This window comes from Mirounga leonina, unplaced genomic scaffold (assembly GCF_011800145.1).
Source record: "Mirounga leonina isolate KUSES-001 unplaced genomic scaffold, KU_Mleo_1.0 Mir_101664, whole genome shotgun sequence".
In the NCBI taxonomy this organism is placed as follows: domain Eukaryota; kingdom Metazoa; phylum Chordata; class Mammalia; order Carnivora; family Phocidae; genus Mirounga; species Mirounga leonina.
In genome coordinates this window covers 20,353,815-20,370,288 of record NW_023270175.1, presented here as the reverse complement: position 1 = coordinate 20,370,288, position 16,474 = coordinate 20,353,815, and the positions used below count along the sequence as shown (strand labels likewise).

Here is a 16,474-nt window from a genome sequence, read left to right as displayed (position 1 = left end):
TTTTCTCTCAGTTAAAAAATTTTTATAATTTTCCATTTGATTTCTTCTTTCATTTCCTGGGTTATTTAGCAATGTGCTATTTGGTTTCTAAATATTTTTTCTGTTACTGCTTTCTAGTTTAATTGTGATTAGAGAACATACTTTTTATAATGTAAATCCTTTACAATACATTGAGATTTGTTTTATGGCTCAAAATATGGTATGTACAGGTAAATGTTCTATGTGCATTTGAAATATATGTGTATTCTGCTATTGTTGGTTGGAGTGTTGTATAAATGTCAATCTGAGGGGCGCCTGGGTGGCTCAGTCATTAAGGGTCTGCCTTCAGCTTGGGTCATGATCCCGGGCTTGTGGGATCGAGCCCCACATCAGGCTCCCTGCTCAGCAGGAAGCCTGCTTCTCCCTCTCCCACTCCCCCTGCTTGTGTTTCCTCTCTCTCTGTCTCTCTCTCTCTGTCAAATAAATAAATAAAATCTTAAAAAAAGTCAATTTGATTTAGTTGGTTGATAGGTCAAATTGGTATGGCCCTCAGTCATGTGGCCACAAGGAAATAAACCCCTCAAAGTCACAAAGACTTTTTTCTGTGTTTACTTCTAGAAGTTTTATAGTTTTAGCTTTTACTTTAGCTCTGATCCATTTCGAGTTCATTTTTTAAAAGATTTTATTTATTTATTAGAGAGAGAGAGTGGGAGGAGGAGCAGAGGGAGAGGGACAAGCAGACTCTGTGCTGAGCACAGAGTCCGACGTGGGGCTCAATCCCACAACCCTGAGATCATGACCTGAGCTGAAATCAAGAGTTGGATGATCAACCGACTGAGCCACCCAGGTGCCCCTCGAGTTCATTTATTGTGTGTGGTGTGAGATAAAGGTCTAAATGTATCTTTTTGCCTATGGATATCCAGTTGTCCTAGCAGCATTTGTTGAAAGGACTGTCATTCCTACATTGAATTGCCTTGGTACCTTGTCAGAAATCATTGACCATAATATAAGGGTTCATTTTGGACTCTCCATTCTGTTCCATTGATCTATATTTCTATCTTCATATTAGTATCACAGTCTTGATAATTGACTTTATAGTAACTTTTGAAATATGGAGGCAAAATTCTCCCATTGACTCTCTTTCAAAGTCATGTTTGTTATTCTGGATCCTTTGCATTTCCATATACATTTTAGGATCAGCTGGATAATTTCTTTTTTTTTTTTTCCAGCTTGTTAATTTCTGCAAAAGAAAAAAAAAGCCTGATGGAATTTTTATAGGGATTTCATTTAATTTATAGATCAATTTTTTTTAAAAGATTATTTACTTGACAGAGAGAGATAGCGAGAGCAGGAACACAAGCAGGGGGAGTGGGAGAGGGAGAAGCAGGCTTCCTGCTGAGCAGGGAGCCTGATGTGGGACTCGATCCCAGGACCCTGGGATCATGACCTGAGCCGAAGGCAGACGCTTAACGACTGAGCCACCCAGGCGCCCTATAGATCAATTTGTTGAGAATTGTCATCTTAACAATACTGAGTCAATTCATGACATAGAATTTCTCTCCATTTATATAGATCTTTAATTTCCCTCAGCAATGTTCTTACAGTTTTTTGTGTATGTTTTGCGCTTTTTTGTTAAATTTATTTTTAAGTGTTTTATTTTCTTTGATGCTATTGTGAATAGAATTATCTTCATTTCATTTTCAGTTTTTTCATTGCTAGTATATAGAAATACAATTTATTTTTATATTTATCTTTTATCTCACATTCCTGCTAAACTCACTTATTAGTCTAGTAGCACTTTTCTTGGGGATTTCATCTGAGTTTATATTGGCGATTGTCATCTCTCAAAAAAGCCAGTTTTACTTCTTCCTTCCTAATCTGGATGCTTTTTATTTCTTTTCCTTTCCTGATTGCACTGGCATAGTAATCTCCAGTGCAGTGCTTAATTCAAGTGGCAAGAGTGGGCATCTTTGACTTGTTTCCAGTCAAAGTGGGAGAGTGTTCACTCTTTCACCATTGATACTATGATGATGTTATGATGTGAGCTATAGACTTTCCTCATGTCCGTTTTCAGTTTGAGAAATTTACCTTCTATTCTGACTTTGCTGAGAATTTGTTTTTAATTGTGGTAAAATATACATAACAAAATTTACCATTTTAGCCATTTTTAAGTATACTTTTAACGGCATAATGTACATTTGCATTGTTGCACAGTCATTACCACCATCTACCTCCAGAACTGTATCATCTTCCCAAACTGAAACTCTTGTACCCATTAAGCAATAACTCCCTGCTTTTCTTCCTCCCAGCCCCTGACAACCACTATTGTAGTTGCTGTCTCTATAACTTTGACTACTCTAGGTACCTCATATAAGGGGAATCATATATTTGTCCTTTTGTGACTGGCTTGTTTCCACTTAGCATAATGTCTTTAAGGTTTATCCCTATTGTAGCATGTGTCAGAATTTCCTTCTTTATAAGACTGAATAATGTTCCATTGTATATATATATACACCATATTTTGTTTATCCATTCATCTGTCATTGGACACTTGGGTTGCTGCCACCTGTCTTTGTCCATTTGGGCTACTGTAACAAAATACCACAGACTAGGTAGCCTATAAACAGCAAAAATTTATTTCTCACATTTCTAGAGGCTAGAAATCCAAGATCAAGATGCCAGTATGGTCAGATAAAAGCCCTCTTCCTGGTTCATAGCCAGTGCCTTTTCTCTGTTTTCTTACAGGGCGGAAAGGGCTAGGGAGCACTGTGGGATCTCTTTTATAAAAACACTGATCCCATTCATGAGAGCTACCAGAGAAGGTGTGGCTGGCTGTTGGCATGCTGGCACTCTGGATGCCACTGGTTCATGATACATCTGCTGAATACTGCCATGATCTTCCAGCTAAATCAAGGAGGACCTCAGAGGCATGCACTTCCATGGCACTCCTCATTTAGTCTCAGGTGCTAAAGTCTTGGATAGTGGTTGCCAATTCACTAGTTATCAACTTACCTTGGACAGCTTGGTCCACTGGTCCAAATCGGATTTCCCTGGTTTGACACACTTAGGTTCCAAAAGAAAAAAAGGGGAGAGAGTTTAGCTACCTAGAAATACAGGTCATTTTGAAAGAAAAAAAAAAAAAAGCTTAAATGGGGACAGGGATGGTCCCAATGAGAGAGGTTGCTTAGAGGCATGAGGTCCCTTCTCTCTCCCTTCTTTCCCTCTTATCAGTTGGAGACAAAAACTAAAGATTGTGGCTTCAGGTGGCTACAAGCCTAAAACAGAGGAGAAAAAAAGACTGCAGTTTTAGGTAGATACAAGCCCAAGGGGAAAGAAGGGGGAATTTTAAACCTTATGTACTGAGCAAATTCTAGTCTAACAAACATAATACTATCCCTAGATTACTTATTGATTTTATTTTTTTAAGATTTTTGTTTATTTGAGAGAGAGAGAGAGGGCACAAGTGGGGAGGAGGGGCAGAGGGAGAGGGAGAAGCAGACTCCCCCCTGAGCAGGGAGCCCGACGCAGGACTTGATCCCAGGACCCCAGGATCATGACCTGAGCACAAGGTGGATGCTTAACAGACTGAGCCACCCAGGCACCCTTATTGATTTTATTTCATTTTTTAAAGATATATTTCTTTATTTGAGAGAAAGGTAGGGGAGGGGCAGAGGGAGAGGGAGAGAGAGAATCTCAAGCAGACTTCACGCCCAGCGTGGAGCCGATGTGGGACTTCATCTCACAACCCTGAGATCATGACCTGAGCCGAATTTGAGAGTCAGATGTTTAACCAACTGAGCCACCCAGGTGCCCCAGCCCTAGGTTACTTAATGATTTTAAAACAAACTTCTAGATACAGGGGGAGAAAATAAAATGTAATTAAGAAATTATGTATACCTTATGTTCCACAAATAAGTGAAACCATATGATAATTGACTTTCTCTGCTTGACTTATTTCACTTAGCATAATCTCCTCCAGTCCCATCCATGTTGATGTAAATTTTCATATGGTTTCACTTATTTGTGGAACATGAGGAAGAGCATGGAGGATATTAGGAGAAGGAAGGGAAAAATGAAGGGGGGGAAATCAGAGGGGGAGATGAACCATGAGAGACTATGGACTCTGAGAAACAAACTGAGGGTTTTAGAGGGGAGGGGGTAGGGGGATGGGTTAGCCCAGTGATGGGTATTAAGGAGGGCACGTACTGCATGGAGCACTGGGTGTTATACGAAAACAATGAATCGTGGATCACTACAACAAAAACTAATGATGTATTTTATGGTGACTAGCATAACATAAGAAAATTAAATTAAAAAAAGAAATTACGTACACCTATATAAGATTTTAATATAAATATGTAATAGATGAATTGTATATGTATCCATATATGTAATATATATATAACTAAATTAAAACAAAGCCCCAAATTTGATCCAGTTTGAAGTCCAAAATTTACGTACTAAAGAATTTATATAACTAAATGATAAAAGGACTGCTGATTGGCTGTTGTGCCTCTACAACCTTTGTTCTAAATTAACTTTAACTTTTGCTGAAATACATCAATTGATAAGACCTTTATGGACTTAATCAAGATGGGGCTCAAATTATAGTTGTATTTGGGAATCCCACTGAACTTAAGCATTGTGTCCCCTATAATCTTAAGAAGGTAACTAAATATAAAGTGAAGAAAAAAATTGGTTTGCCAGATTCCGAGATGCTTATAGCCTTGCCTAAGTTTCCAAAATTATAATATGCATTGACTTAAAATATTCCATTTGGACGGTCTGATACAATAAATAGTAAATTAAAATTAAAGTACGTCTTTGAGACTTACAAACTGGCTTAATGAAATGGAACCCCATAGACCCACAGTTAAAATAGTTAACCTGTCCCAATATAAGTTAAAACAGGGGGATCAAGGATTAAAACTCACTATATAAAACCTAATTAATAAAGGGGTGATTATCTTCATTGCCTCTTCTTTGACAGCCCAATTTTGCCTGTTCTTAAATCTAAAGAAAATAAAAAAGTTGTGTGTGGGTGGGTATTCCTCATGGTAGATCACTACTGTCTTTATGCTGTGGTCCCATCCATTAAGGCCCCCACACCAGACATCCAATATTACTAAAATTACTGATGCTGTTCAGTGAACAACTAGCAAATATTTTGCTCTTACAGATTTGGCTACCATTTTCTGCTCAGTATTGATTTCAACAGCCTCTCAGCTGCAGTTTGCTTTTACCTCTGAAGGGACACAATACACCTCCAGGCTACCCATGGGGCACCTCAACAGACGTGCCATCACACACCGTCTTTACGGAAAAGATCTTTTTTTTTAAAAAAGATTTTTATTTATTTATTTATTTATTTTTAAAAGATTTTATTTATTTATTTGAGAGAGAGAATGAGATAGAGAGAGAGAGCATGAACAGGGGAGGGTCAGAGGGAGAAGCAGACTCCCTGCCGAGCAGGGAGCCCGATGCAGGACTCGATCCTGGGACTCCAGGATCATGACCTGAGCCGAAGGCAGTCGCTTAACCAACTGAGCCACCCAGGCACCCAAAGATTTTTATTTATTTATTTGAGAGAGAGAGAATGATAGAGAGCATGAGAGGGAGGAGGGTCAGAGGGAGAAGCAGACTCCCTGCTGAGCAGAGAGCCTGATGCAGGACTCGATCCTGGGACTCCAGGATCATGACCTGAGCTGAAGGCAGTCGCTTAACCAACTGAGCCACCCAGGCACCCAAAGATTTTTATTTATTTATTTGAGAGAGAGAGAATGATAGAGAGCATGAGAGGGAGGAGGGTCAGAGGGAGAAGCAGACTCCCTGCTGAGCAGAGAGCCTGATGCAGGACTCGATCCTGGGACTCCAGGATCATGACCTGAGCCGAAGGCAGTCGCTTAACCAACTGAGCCACCCAGGCACCCTACAGACAAGATCTTAACTACATCCACCTTCCTATAGGAGCACAGGTATGACATTACATTGATAACCCTCCTCCAAGGAGATTCATTAAACACACTCATTAAGGACATACTAGTCCAACATCTTTTAGTCCATCTTGGGTTCTGATGACAACATATTCCTCATTTACAAATTTTATTCCCAAATTAAAATCGACAGGCACTCTTGTTAGTCACTCCCCCTCCCCCTGCCAAGCTCCTTCACCAAAGACACTTTGGCAATGTCTTCTTGTACCTGCTGGAGTCTACCCCGCTTCTGATGGCCATAAGTTGACCAAAGGCTTCAGGTGCAAGAAACTGTCCCCTCTAATCTTATACTATACACCATCAAAACAAACAAACAGAATGACTGGCTACCTACCAGGCCTCCCTAAAAATAGAGGCTTTCGTAGACCTGAGTGTGTGATCCTACATACTCTGCTGCCCAGTATACTTTGAGTCATGGAAACAGCATCCCACAAACTTGGCACAGCTATAGAGGCCTTCTTAAAACAGGATGCAACCACACCTGGGCCCTTTGACATATTCTACTTGCAGGAGGCTTCCCCTGTCCTCAGTCCCTTGCCAGATGCCGAGGTGCTAGAAGAAGTCACCCCTCCCCCAGACACTTGGATACCTCGGAAACTCCCTGGGATTAACTGAGTGAACAACAACAGAGAGCACAGACCAGCCCAATGGCACTGCTGACTGTCATATGTGATGGAGCTAAGTGAAATGTTGCTGCTTCCCATCCTTTAGCCAGGATATCCCTTATAAAAGGTGGGACCCAAAAAACAACACACTTAGCCAAACTTCAGGTAGTCATCTTAACACTGGATGCCCAATGCCCCAGCCAAGGAATGGTACTATCTTTACATTTATTGTAAACTGATGGGCATTGCCTTAAAAATGGTCTCTTTCAGGTTAAAGAACTCTGGGAGTCTCTTGCCTCATAGACACCCAAAATATAAAAGGACCCATGTCCTCTAAATATAAGGCCTTGCCAAGACACTCATTACCTTTGGAGTTAGAAACAATAATAATAACCAAGGTAACATTTCATTTCCTAAAATATACAATTCCTCGCTCTTAGAAAAGATGCTCAATAGAACTTCTATGACTCTAGTAGGTCCCAAATAGCCTGTTTAACTAAGAGACATAATGGTCTTCTCAAACAATTCTTTTTCAAATTTCAGTCTCCATGAGTCTCTATCTTACCCCAGGCTTTAACCAATCTTTATAAATTTTGATCTTGCTCCATCCCATAGGGGCTGGAAGCCAGATCCAGGGTGCATATTCTCCTAGGACCCGTTAACCATAGATTGTTCCATAGGCAGGGCAGCTGCTCATCTGATATATGACCCATTTGAACCTAAACTTCCACCCCAAATAAAAAGCCTGTTAAGTGTAGCTGCACGCCATGCTGGTGATTGTAGTCTTTTACCACAGGTCTGGATACTTTCATTGGTTTATAATCTGGAGGCCCAACTCTCCAAGTAAGCCATTGTTTCAACCAAACATGGCAAATGTTAAGACCCACATCAACCTGAGTGGGTATCCCCCTAAAAAGTATATCCCAAGTCCCTAGATGACATTGCCCTGGTCCAGGAACTTACTGCTGGAGATGACATCACTTCAGACAACATTGCCTCAATCCAAGACCTCACCACTAGAGATGACTTCACTCCCTGTGCTGGAGACAACTTCACCCTAGGCGCTAAGACCTCCAAACAAACAGTGCGCATGAACTGCCTCTCCTAAGGCCCAAAATGGACTCAGGACATTTTTGCTTTTCTTCCTTTGATATTAGGGATCCTATTATGTTCCTGAACTCACTGTCTGCAGAGCTCATGATCCTGCTATACTCCTTGCTCTTTGCTAAAATGTACACTCCTATACTCCCATGCCTAAAGGGAAATCTGGTAGCAGTTACTACTATCTGTGTCATTCTAAAAAGTAATGGAGATTATTGCTTTCCCCAGGAGACACCTGCCTCTTATCAGTCAACCCCTGGACCTCCTGGGGAGAGGACCATTCACTCCCAAGTGCCTTCTACTACTCTCCTCCCACTATCCACCACAATCTCCCACCTTGCATCTCTGACCATGACCACCACAACCACTCCTTCCCTTTAATTACACACAAATACCACTAATCTTTACATAGACTTTACATCATACCCTCCAACAACCCAACTGCCAGGCCCGCCACCTTAATATGAGCATATTTCTAACACACTTTACAACTCCACCAACATATCGTTAGAGACCTCTGAAGTTTCAAATCCACTTTCTTAGCTAAGGCCATATAAATAAGAAACCTAGTTATGGGCTGGCCTACAAGGATTCAATAACTTTACTTGTGTTCCTCCTTCTTCTTACTCCCATAATAAAATGTCTATGCTTGTTTGGAACAACTTGAGCCCTACTACTGAAAACCTCTATTATCAGCACTCCAAAGTTTTCTTAATATGATTTCTTTATTTATTTTAGACAGACAGAGAGGGGGGAAGGGGCAGAGGAAGAGGGAGAGAGAAACTCCAGCAGACTCTCCGCTGAGCGAGAAGCCCGACACAGGGCTCAATCCCACCACCCTGAGATCATGACCTGAGCTGAAATCAAGAGTTGGATGCTTAACTGACTGAGCCACCCAGGCACCCCCCCATCCCATTTTTAAATCTAGTCTGATCAGCAACCCTCCAGCAACCCTCAGTTTGTTTCCTATAGTTAAGAGTCTCTTATGGTTTGTCTCCCTCTCTGATTTCATCTTATTTTATTTTTCCCTCCCTTCCCCTATGATCCTGTTTCATTTCTTAAATTCCACATATGAGTGGAATCATATGATAATTGTCTTTCTCTGACTGACTTATTTCTGCTTAGCAAAATACCCTCTAGTTCCATCCACATCATTGCAAATGGTAACATTTCATTTCTGATGGCTGAGTAATATTCCATTGTGTGTGTGTGTGTGTGTGTGTGTATGTATCACATCTTCCTTATCCATTTATCTGTCGATGGACATCTGGGCTCTTTCCATATTTTGGTTATTGTGGACATTGCTGCTTGTTCTATTGAGAGTAAGATACTAGAGACTATTCTCCCTTCAGTTCTTTCAGTTTTTGAATCATTTATATTGGGGCTTCTTTGTTAGGTGTGTATTATAATTGTTATGTCTTCCTGATGAATTGACTCTTTATCACTATAAAATGTCATTTTTTTTCTCTAGTAACACTGTGTTAAAGTCTATTTTATCTGATGTTAGTTGTGGTAGACAGTATTCTAAAGATGGCTCCACAAGATTCCTGTTCCCTTCTTATTCATTCAGATACTAATCTGGATACTGCTATGAAGTGATCAATTTTTCAGATGTAATTAAAGCCCTAAGTCAGGGCGCCTGGCTGGCTCAGTCGGTAGAGCATATGACTCTTGATCTTGGGATAGTGAGTTAAAGCCCCATATTGGGCATAAAGCTTACTTAAAATGTTAAAAAAAAATTTTTTTTTAAAAAGCCCCAAGTCAGTTAATCTTATACAAAGATTGTCTAGGTGGGCCTGACCTAATCAGGTGAACCCTTTAAATGCAAAAATTTTTTCCTGGCTGGTGCTAAATTAGGTTGACAAAGATTCAATGCACACGAAGGATTTAAAGCTCTATTGCTTGCTTAAAGATAGTAGGGACCATGTGTCAAGGAAATGGGGGCCTGAGTTTTATGGCTGCCAGGAACGGAATTTCTGCCAACAACCTGAACTGGGAAGCAGATTCTTTGAACTTGGGAGCAGATGCTTTGTTTGTTTGTTTAGAAACAGATTATTCCCTAGGGCTTCCAGATAAGAAGCCAGCCTGCCCAACACCTTGATTTTTGCTTTTTGAGTCCCTAGGCAGAGAACCTGCCTGGTCTTATGACCTGCAGAACTGTAAACTAATGAATGGTTATTGTTTCAAGCTGCTGAATTTGTGGTCCTTTGTTACACAGCAGTAGAAAACTAATGCCTTGGGATAGCTACTCCAGCTCTCTTATGGTTACTTACGGTTTGCACACAGCGTATCATTTTCCATCCTTTCAACATATCTGTGCCTTGAATCTAAAGTATCTGTTCTAGGCAACATACAATTAGATCCCCTTTTTTTAAAGTAGCCTCCCCGCCAGCATGGAGCCCAATGTGAGGCTTAAACTCGTGACCCTAAGATCAAGACCTGAGCTGAAATCAAGAGTTGAATGCTTAACTGACGCTGAGCCACCTAGGTGCCCCAGATCCCATTTTTAAATCTAGTCCGATCATCGGGCGCCTGGGTGACTCAGTTGGTTAAGCGACTGCCTTTGGCTCAGGTCATGATCCTGGAGCCCCGGGATCGAGTCCCACGTCGGGCTCCCTGCTCAGTGGGGAGTCTGCCTCTCCCTCTCTTATGCTCTCTCTCTCTCATTCTCTCTCTCAAATAAATAAATAAAAATTTAAAAAAATCTTAAAAAAAAATCTAGTCTGATCATCTATTCTTATTTTAATGCTTATTTCATTTACATTTAATGTAAGTATTGATTATCATATAAATGTAATTATTTATAACTACCATTTTGCTATTTTTTTATTTTTATTTTTTAAAGATTTTATTTATTTATTTGACAGAGAGAGACACAGTGAAAGAGGGAACACAGCAGGGGGAGTGGGAGAGGGAGAAGCAGGCTTCCTGTGGAGCAGGGAGCCCGATGCGGGGCTTGATCCCAGGACCCTGGGATCATGACCTGAGCCGAAGGCAGATGCTTAAAGACTGAGCCACCCAGGTGCCCCCATTTTGCTATTTTCTTTTTTTTTTTAAGATTTTATTTATTTGCGAGAGAGAGAATGAGAGACAGAGAGCATGAGAGGGAGGAGGGTCAGAGGGAGAAGCAGACTCCCCGCCGAGCAGGGAGCCCGATGTGGGACTCGATCCTGGGACTCCAGGATCATGACCTGAGCTGAAGGCAGTCGCTTAACCAACTGAGCCACCCAGGCGCCCCCATTTTGCTATTTTCTATGCCTCGTGTATTTTTTCTCCTCTATTTCTTCCTTACTGCCTACTTTTGCACTATATAGATGTTTTCTAGTGTGCCATCTTAATTCTCTTTATTTATTCTCTTTGTTGAATTATTTTCTTAGTGGTAGGTGTGGGGATTACAATATACATCTTAACCAAAAAAAATATACTTCACATTAATCCTAACTTACTTCTGGTAGTGTACAGAAATGCTTTAATATTGCTTCCTTTCCTCTCCCTTCCTTTGTGCTATCTTTATATATTCTAAATCTACCAATATTTTAATAATTATTGTTTTATGCAGATATCTTTTAAATCAGTTGTGAGAAGGAAAGAAAAATATGTTTACATTGTATTTTATGTTTTCCTATGTAATTACCTTTACTGGTGCTCTATTTCTTTGTGTGGGTTCAAGTTACAATTTCTCTTCAGCCTGACAAACTTCTTTTTTTTTAATTTTTAAAAATTTTTTTATTATTATTTTTTAGCCTGATGAACTTCCAAAATTTCTTATAAGGCAGGTCTGATAGCAATTGGTTCTCTTGGGCTTTTTTTCCCCCCGGGAATGTCTTTTTCTGTGAGGTCTTCATTTTTTAAGGGTTATTTCGGTAAATATAAGATTATTTTTTAATAATAGCATTATTGAAATATAAATCATATAACATATGATTAACTCACTTAAAGTGTTCAGTGGTTTTTTAGTATATTCACAGAGTTGTGCAACCATCATCAATTTTAGAACGTTTTCATCACCCCAAAAGAAACCCTGTACCCTTTGCAGTCACTCCCCATCACCTACCCTCCCTCTGGCCCCACCAGCCCCAGGCAACTACTAATCTACTTTATGTCTCTATGGATTTGCCTGTTCTGGATATTTTATATAAATGGAATTATGCCATATGTGGTATTTTGTGACTGCCTTCTTTCACTTACTATTTTCAAGATTCATCCACATTGTAGCATATATCAGTACTTCATTTCTTTTTATTGCTGAATAATATTCCATTGTTTGGCTATACTACGCTTTGTTTATCCATTTATCAGTTGATGGACATTTGGGTTGCTTCCACTTTTTGGCTATTATGAATAATGTTGCTATAATCATGCATGTACAGGTTTTTATGTGGACATAGGATTTATTTTTTTAAAGATTTTATTTATTTATTTGAGGTGGGGGGAAGCACAGAGGGAGAGTGAGAAGGAGAAGCAGACTCCGTGCTGAGCAGAGAGCCCAACGTGGGGCTCGATCCCAGGACCCTGAGATCATGACCTGATCCGAAGGCAGACGCCCAACTGACTGAGCCACCTAGGCGCCCCTGGACATAGGCTTTAATTTCTCTTGGGTATATACGTAGGACTAGAATTGCTGAGTCATATAACTCTATGTTTAACCTTTTGAGGAACTTCCAAACTGTTTTCCAAAGTGGCTGCACCATTGTACATCCCCACCAGCAGTGTATGAGGGTTCCTATTTCTCCATATCCTAGCCAATACTTGTTATTATCTGTCTTTTTGATTATAGCAACATCTGTGTTTATGTTTTATGGTATTTCTTGATATTTTGTAATACATTTAGACATTTAAAAATTTGAAATATACTAAATATTGTTTTACTGATTTTTTGCTTTATGAATTCTAAACTTAAAAATACTGATATTAATACATATTTCAGTATTAAACAAAGAAGGATCCCAAACTCTCATTTTTGCTCTGATTATTGCAATAAATAATTGCACCTTCTTATAAAACCTCTCATGACAAATTATCTTCAGAGCTTGGAACTAGGGAACGAGGGAAAACTTTTTCACTACTTGTGTATTCCATCTACAAAACTAATGAGAGCTATGTAGCTCATTCTTTCTTTGTGCTGGCTGTTAGAAAGCTTAAAGCTAGAGTGTTTCTTAGTCACAAATTCTTGCAAAACTGTTTAACTTTTATTTTCATCTTCCATGTTGTGGATGTTGCTTTTATACCTCTAAATTTAGTGGCACCCTTTCAGAGGGAAATAAGGTATAAAGAAGTAAATAAATAAATGTTTAGTAAGTACCTTTGATGTGCACAGCAATCCCAAGGAGGTAGTTAGGGTAAATATTCCCAACTCTATACATAATGAAAGTGAGGCAACGTAAAGTGATTTACTTATAGTCAGAAGCTTAGACGTGGCAAAACTGATATCAGAACACAGATCTTTGAAAGTCTCCCATTTCAGTCCTTTACACTACCCCATCAACATTCCATCACCGTGTTTAAGACGGACATTTTCTGTTATCTGGGAAGTATTCCAAAGAAGCTCCTAACACTTAAAACATGATAAATCCCCGTGGTAAGATGTTCAATTAATAGACCATCACAATGATGGAGATAATTTTAAATGTTCTTAATTTAATCCCTACAATGGCCTACCTCTATATGATAGAAAAAAAACTTTTTTATTCTTCAGTGATGATCTGTGATTCTATTTATTACTAATATTAAGATTAGCAATTTGTTGCTAATGCTAAGAAAGATGGTGTAAAACATAAAAATCTAGTACTTGTTTGATAATATGGGCCATGGTATCCGATATCTGTAATTAGCTTAATTAAGAGTAGAAGAAAATATTTCCAAACAGCTCCAAGGTAGAGTAATTTATAGGAGGTGACTTTATATTTCACTGCATTATATTTTACAGTCATATAAAAGAATTATTTGGCTATATGGAATTTATGCATTCTCCTTAAAGAAAGTGAATAAATATATAGATAGTTATAGAAATGCATTTGGTATTCATTACTGGTGATACTGAATAGAATTTAGGTTTTAGTGCCAGATACAAGGTGAGAACACCATTAGCTAAAAACTACTGACCATTGGGTGATTTCTGGGAATTTAAATTCACTTATGAAGTTGAGAAAATAAATTATATGTGTATTGCAGACCTATATGACAATTACAAAAACAGTCTAAGTGTGAATAGGAGAATTTAATAAATTTTCTTTTTTAAAAAAAAGATTTTATTTATTTATTTGACAGAGAGAGACAAAGTGAGAGAGGGACCACAGCAGGGGGAGTGGGAGAGGGAGAAGCAGGCTTCCCGCTGAGCAGGGAGCCCAATGCAGGGCTTGATCCCAGGACCCAGAGATCATGACCTGAGCCGAAGGCAGATGCTTAATGACTGAGCCACCCAGGCGCCCCGAATTTAATAAATTTTTTTTAAAGATTTTATTTATTTACTTGAGAGAGAGAGAATGAGAGAGAGAGAGAGCTCATGAGAGTGGGGGAGGGTCAGAAGGAGAAGCAGATTCCCTGCCAAGCAGGGAGCCCGATGCGGGACTCGATCCAGGGACTCCAGGATCATGACCTGAGCCAAAGGCAGTCGCCCAACCAACTGAGCCACCCAGGCGCCCCGTGAATTTAATAAATTTTCTAAAAGAACTCTCTCCTATCCTCATTCTGTCTCCACTTCTAGACTTGAGTATTTTGGACACTTGCTAAGTTTGGTCCAAAAAATAAGGTCATTACTATGAATTAATAAACATCACAAACATGACTTAATTCACTATGTGCTAAGTGGCAGGACCCTGTAGCTGAATATGTATTGGTTTTCTAGAATGGTAAGAAGCCTTACAAGTTGCATAGTTTGCCTCAGTCATTTTACAGGTGCAGGAAATAAAGATGAGGTAAAGGGACTTTCCCCAAATCTCGTTAAGTTCAAGGCAGAGTGGGGACTATAACCAAGCTGATTCCTGATTGAAGGCTATTTCCTCAATACCATGATACTTCAAGCCAAAGTTTAAAATGCAGTTGATTTGCAGCCTTGTTTAAGCTTTGGGCTAAAAAAAGAGCATGACACAGCCTAAAATAGCAAAAAGTTTTGGTAAATTCAGATTTTTAAAAAAATTTTATTTATTTATTTATTTTTAAGTAGGCTCCATGCCAGGCTTTAACTCATGACCCTGAGATCAAGACCTGAGCTGAGATCAAGAGTCAGATGCCTAACTGACTGAGCCACCCAGGTACCCAGAGCTCACATTTTTAGATTACAGCTGACTAGAAACCAAATACAATAGCAATATTACTTATCAAAGCATATCATGGAGAGATTATTAAAAAGTAAGTATAATGATGATAACCTTTAGTTTCTCTAGGACTTTTTAAGAATCACAAACTGCTATTAGATATATTAGGGTCAGTAGAATGACTTCCTAGAGTAATTTTTAAAACTAAACTAAATTACTAAAAAAATTACTTTCACGAAAATAAAGGAACAAACATCTGGAAGAGGAGCTAAAGAAGTTTTAATAGCTCTTTTTAAAAATCTATTTCATTCCCTGAAAAATGCACTGAACTCTAACTTTACAAGTTGAAAATTACATATGAAGAAAGGGAAGAAATAGAAATCCATCCAGTTCTGGCATCATGGATTGAGTTTTGGAAGATGGTTTGGTTTTGTAATCTTTTTTGCTTGTCCTTTCTTGGCATTTACTATCTTCTGATAAGCTGGATTTTGTCTTCCTGCTTTCACATGATTCTCTTTAATTCTATGAAGTTGATCCATCTGTTGCCTTTTAGAAACTTGGTGTGAGCCAGATATTTGAGACATTTCAGCTAGGTATGCGCGGCGTTCATCATTGGTTTTGTGGTAAGCCTTTGATTCTTGTTCCAGTCTAAGTGCACAGTTTTTCACTTGATTTTCAAGACTCCTTTTTTCTTTTTCTAGCTGTTTAAGTAATGTATTTAAGGATTCCACTGGCATTCGCTCATAGACACGAATAGAAGCTAGTCTATCTGAAGGATTTCCACGGATTTTTTCCATTTTCTCTTTGAGAGTAACAATTTGCTTTTGTAGTTGATCATTCAGTTCAAGTTGTGCTTCATAACGGGTTTTCCATTCACCACCTTCATTGTCAGTATTGAGTTTGGCTTCCAGGTCCGCTATCTTGTGTCTTATTTCAAGTATTGAGATCTGTACTAAGTCTTTCATATGTATTTCTTCCAATAACTCCAGTTTAAGGCGGTCAATGCTCATACCTTCAAAGTCGTCCCCTCTCTCGTCCCCCATGGTGTCAGGTCAGAGACCTCCCACACCCTTCTCCTCAGCACAGCTTACAGCAGAAGGCCTTAAGGGACACCCAGAAGCTGGGGAGGAGAAAGTGTTGTCATGAGCTGTTGCCATGGTGACCTGACTCCTAGAATTCTTGGTTGAGTTTTCTCCCCCGGCACTTTGAATATGTCATAATACCACCTTCTTTTCTCCATTGTTTCTGATGAGAAGTCAGCTGTTAATCTCATTGTGGTTCACATGTGATTTTCCTCTTGCTATTTTCAAGTTTTCTCTTTGGCTTTCAAAAGTTTGATTATGACCTCTCTAGCTATAAATATCTGTGAATTTGTTCTACTCAGAATTCATTGAAATTGGATGTAGATTGGATGGAGTTAACTTAGATGTTGTGATTAATGTTTTTTATCAAATTTGTGAAGTTTTCACTCATTATTTCTTCATATACTTATGCCCCCTTTTCCTCCTCTTCTCTTCCGGAACTGCCATTATGCATATGTGGT

The 16,474-nt window shown here is 39.2% G+C and overlaps 1 protein-coding gene across 1 annotated transcript; it reads right to left on the bottom strand.

Moving 5' to 3' along the window:
* Positions 1–15,199: 15,199 nt before the first annotated feature.
* LOC118011554 (coiled-coil domain-containing protein 169-like) lies at positions 15,200–15,974 on the bottom strand. Its single transcript, XM_035006454.1, has one exon. The coding sequence runs from the start codon at positions 15,972–15,974 to the stop codon at positions 15,330–15,332; it is 645 nt and encodes a 214-aa protein (XP_034862345.1). The 3' UTR covers positions 15,200–15,329.
* Positions 15,975–16,474: the final 500 nt, after the last annotated feature.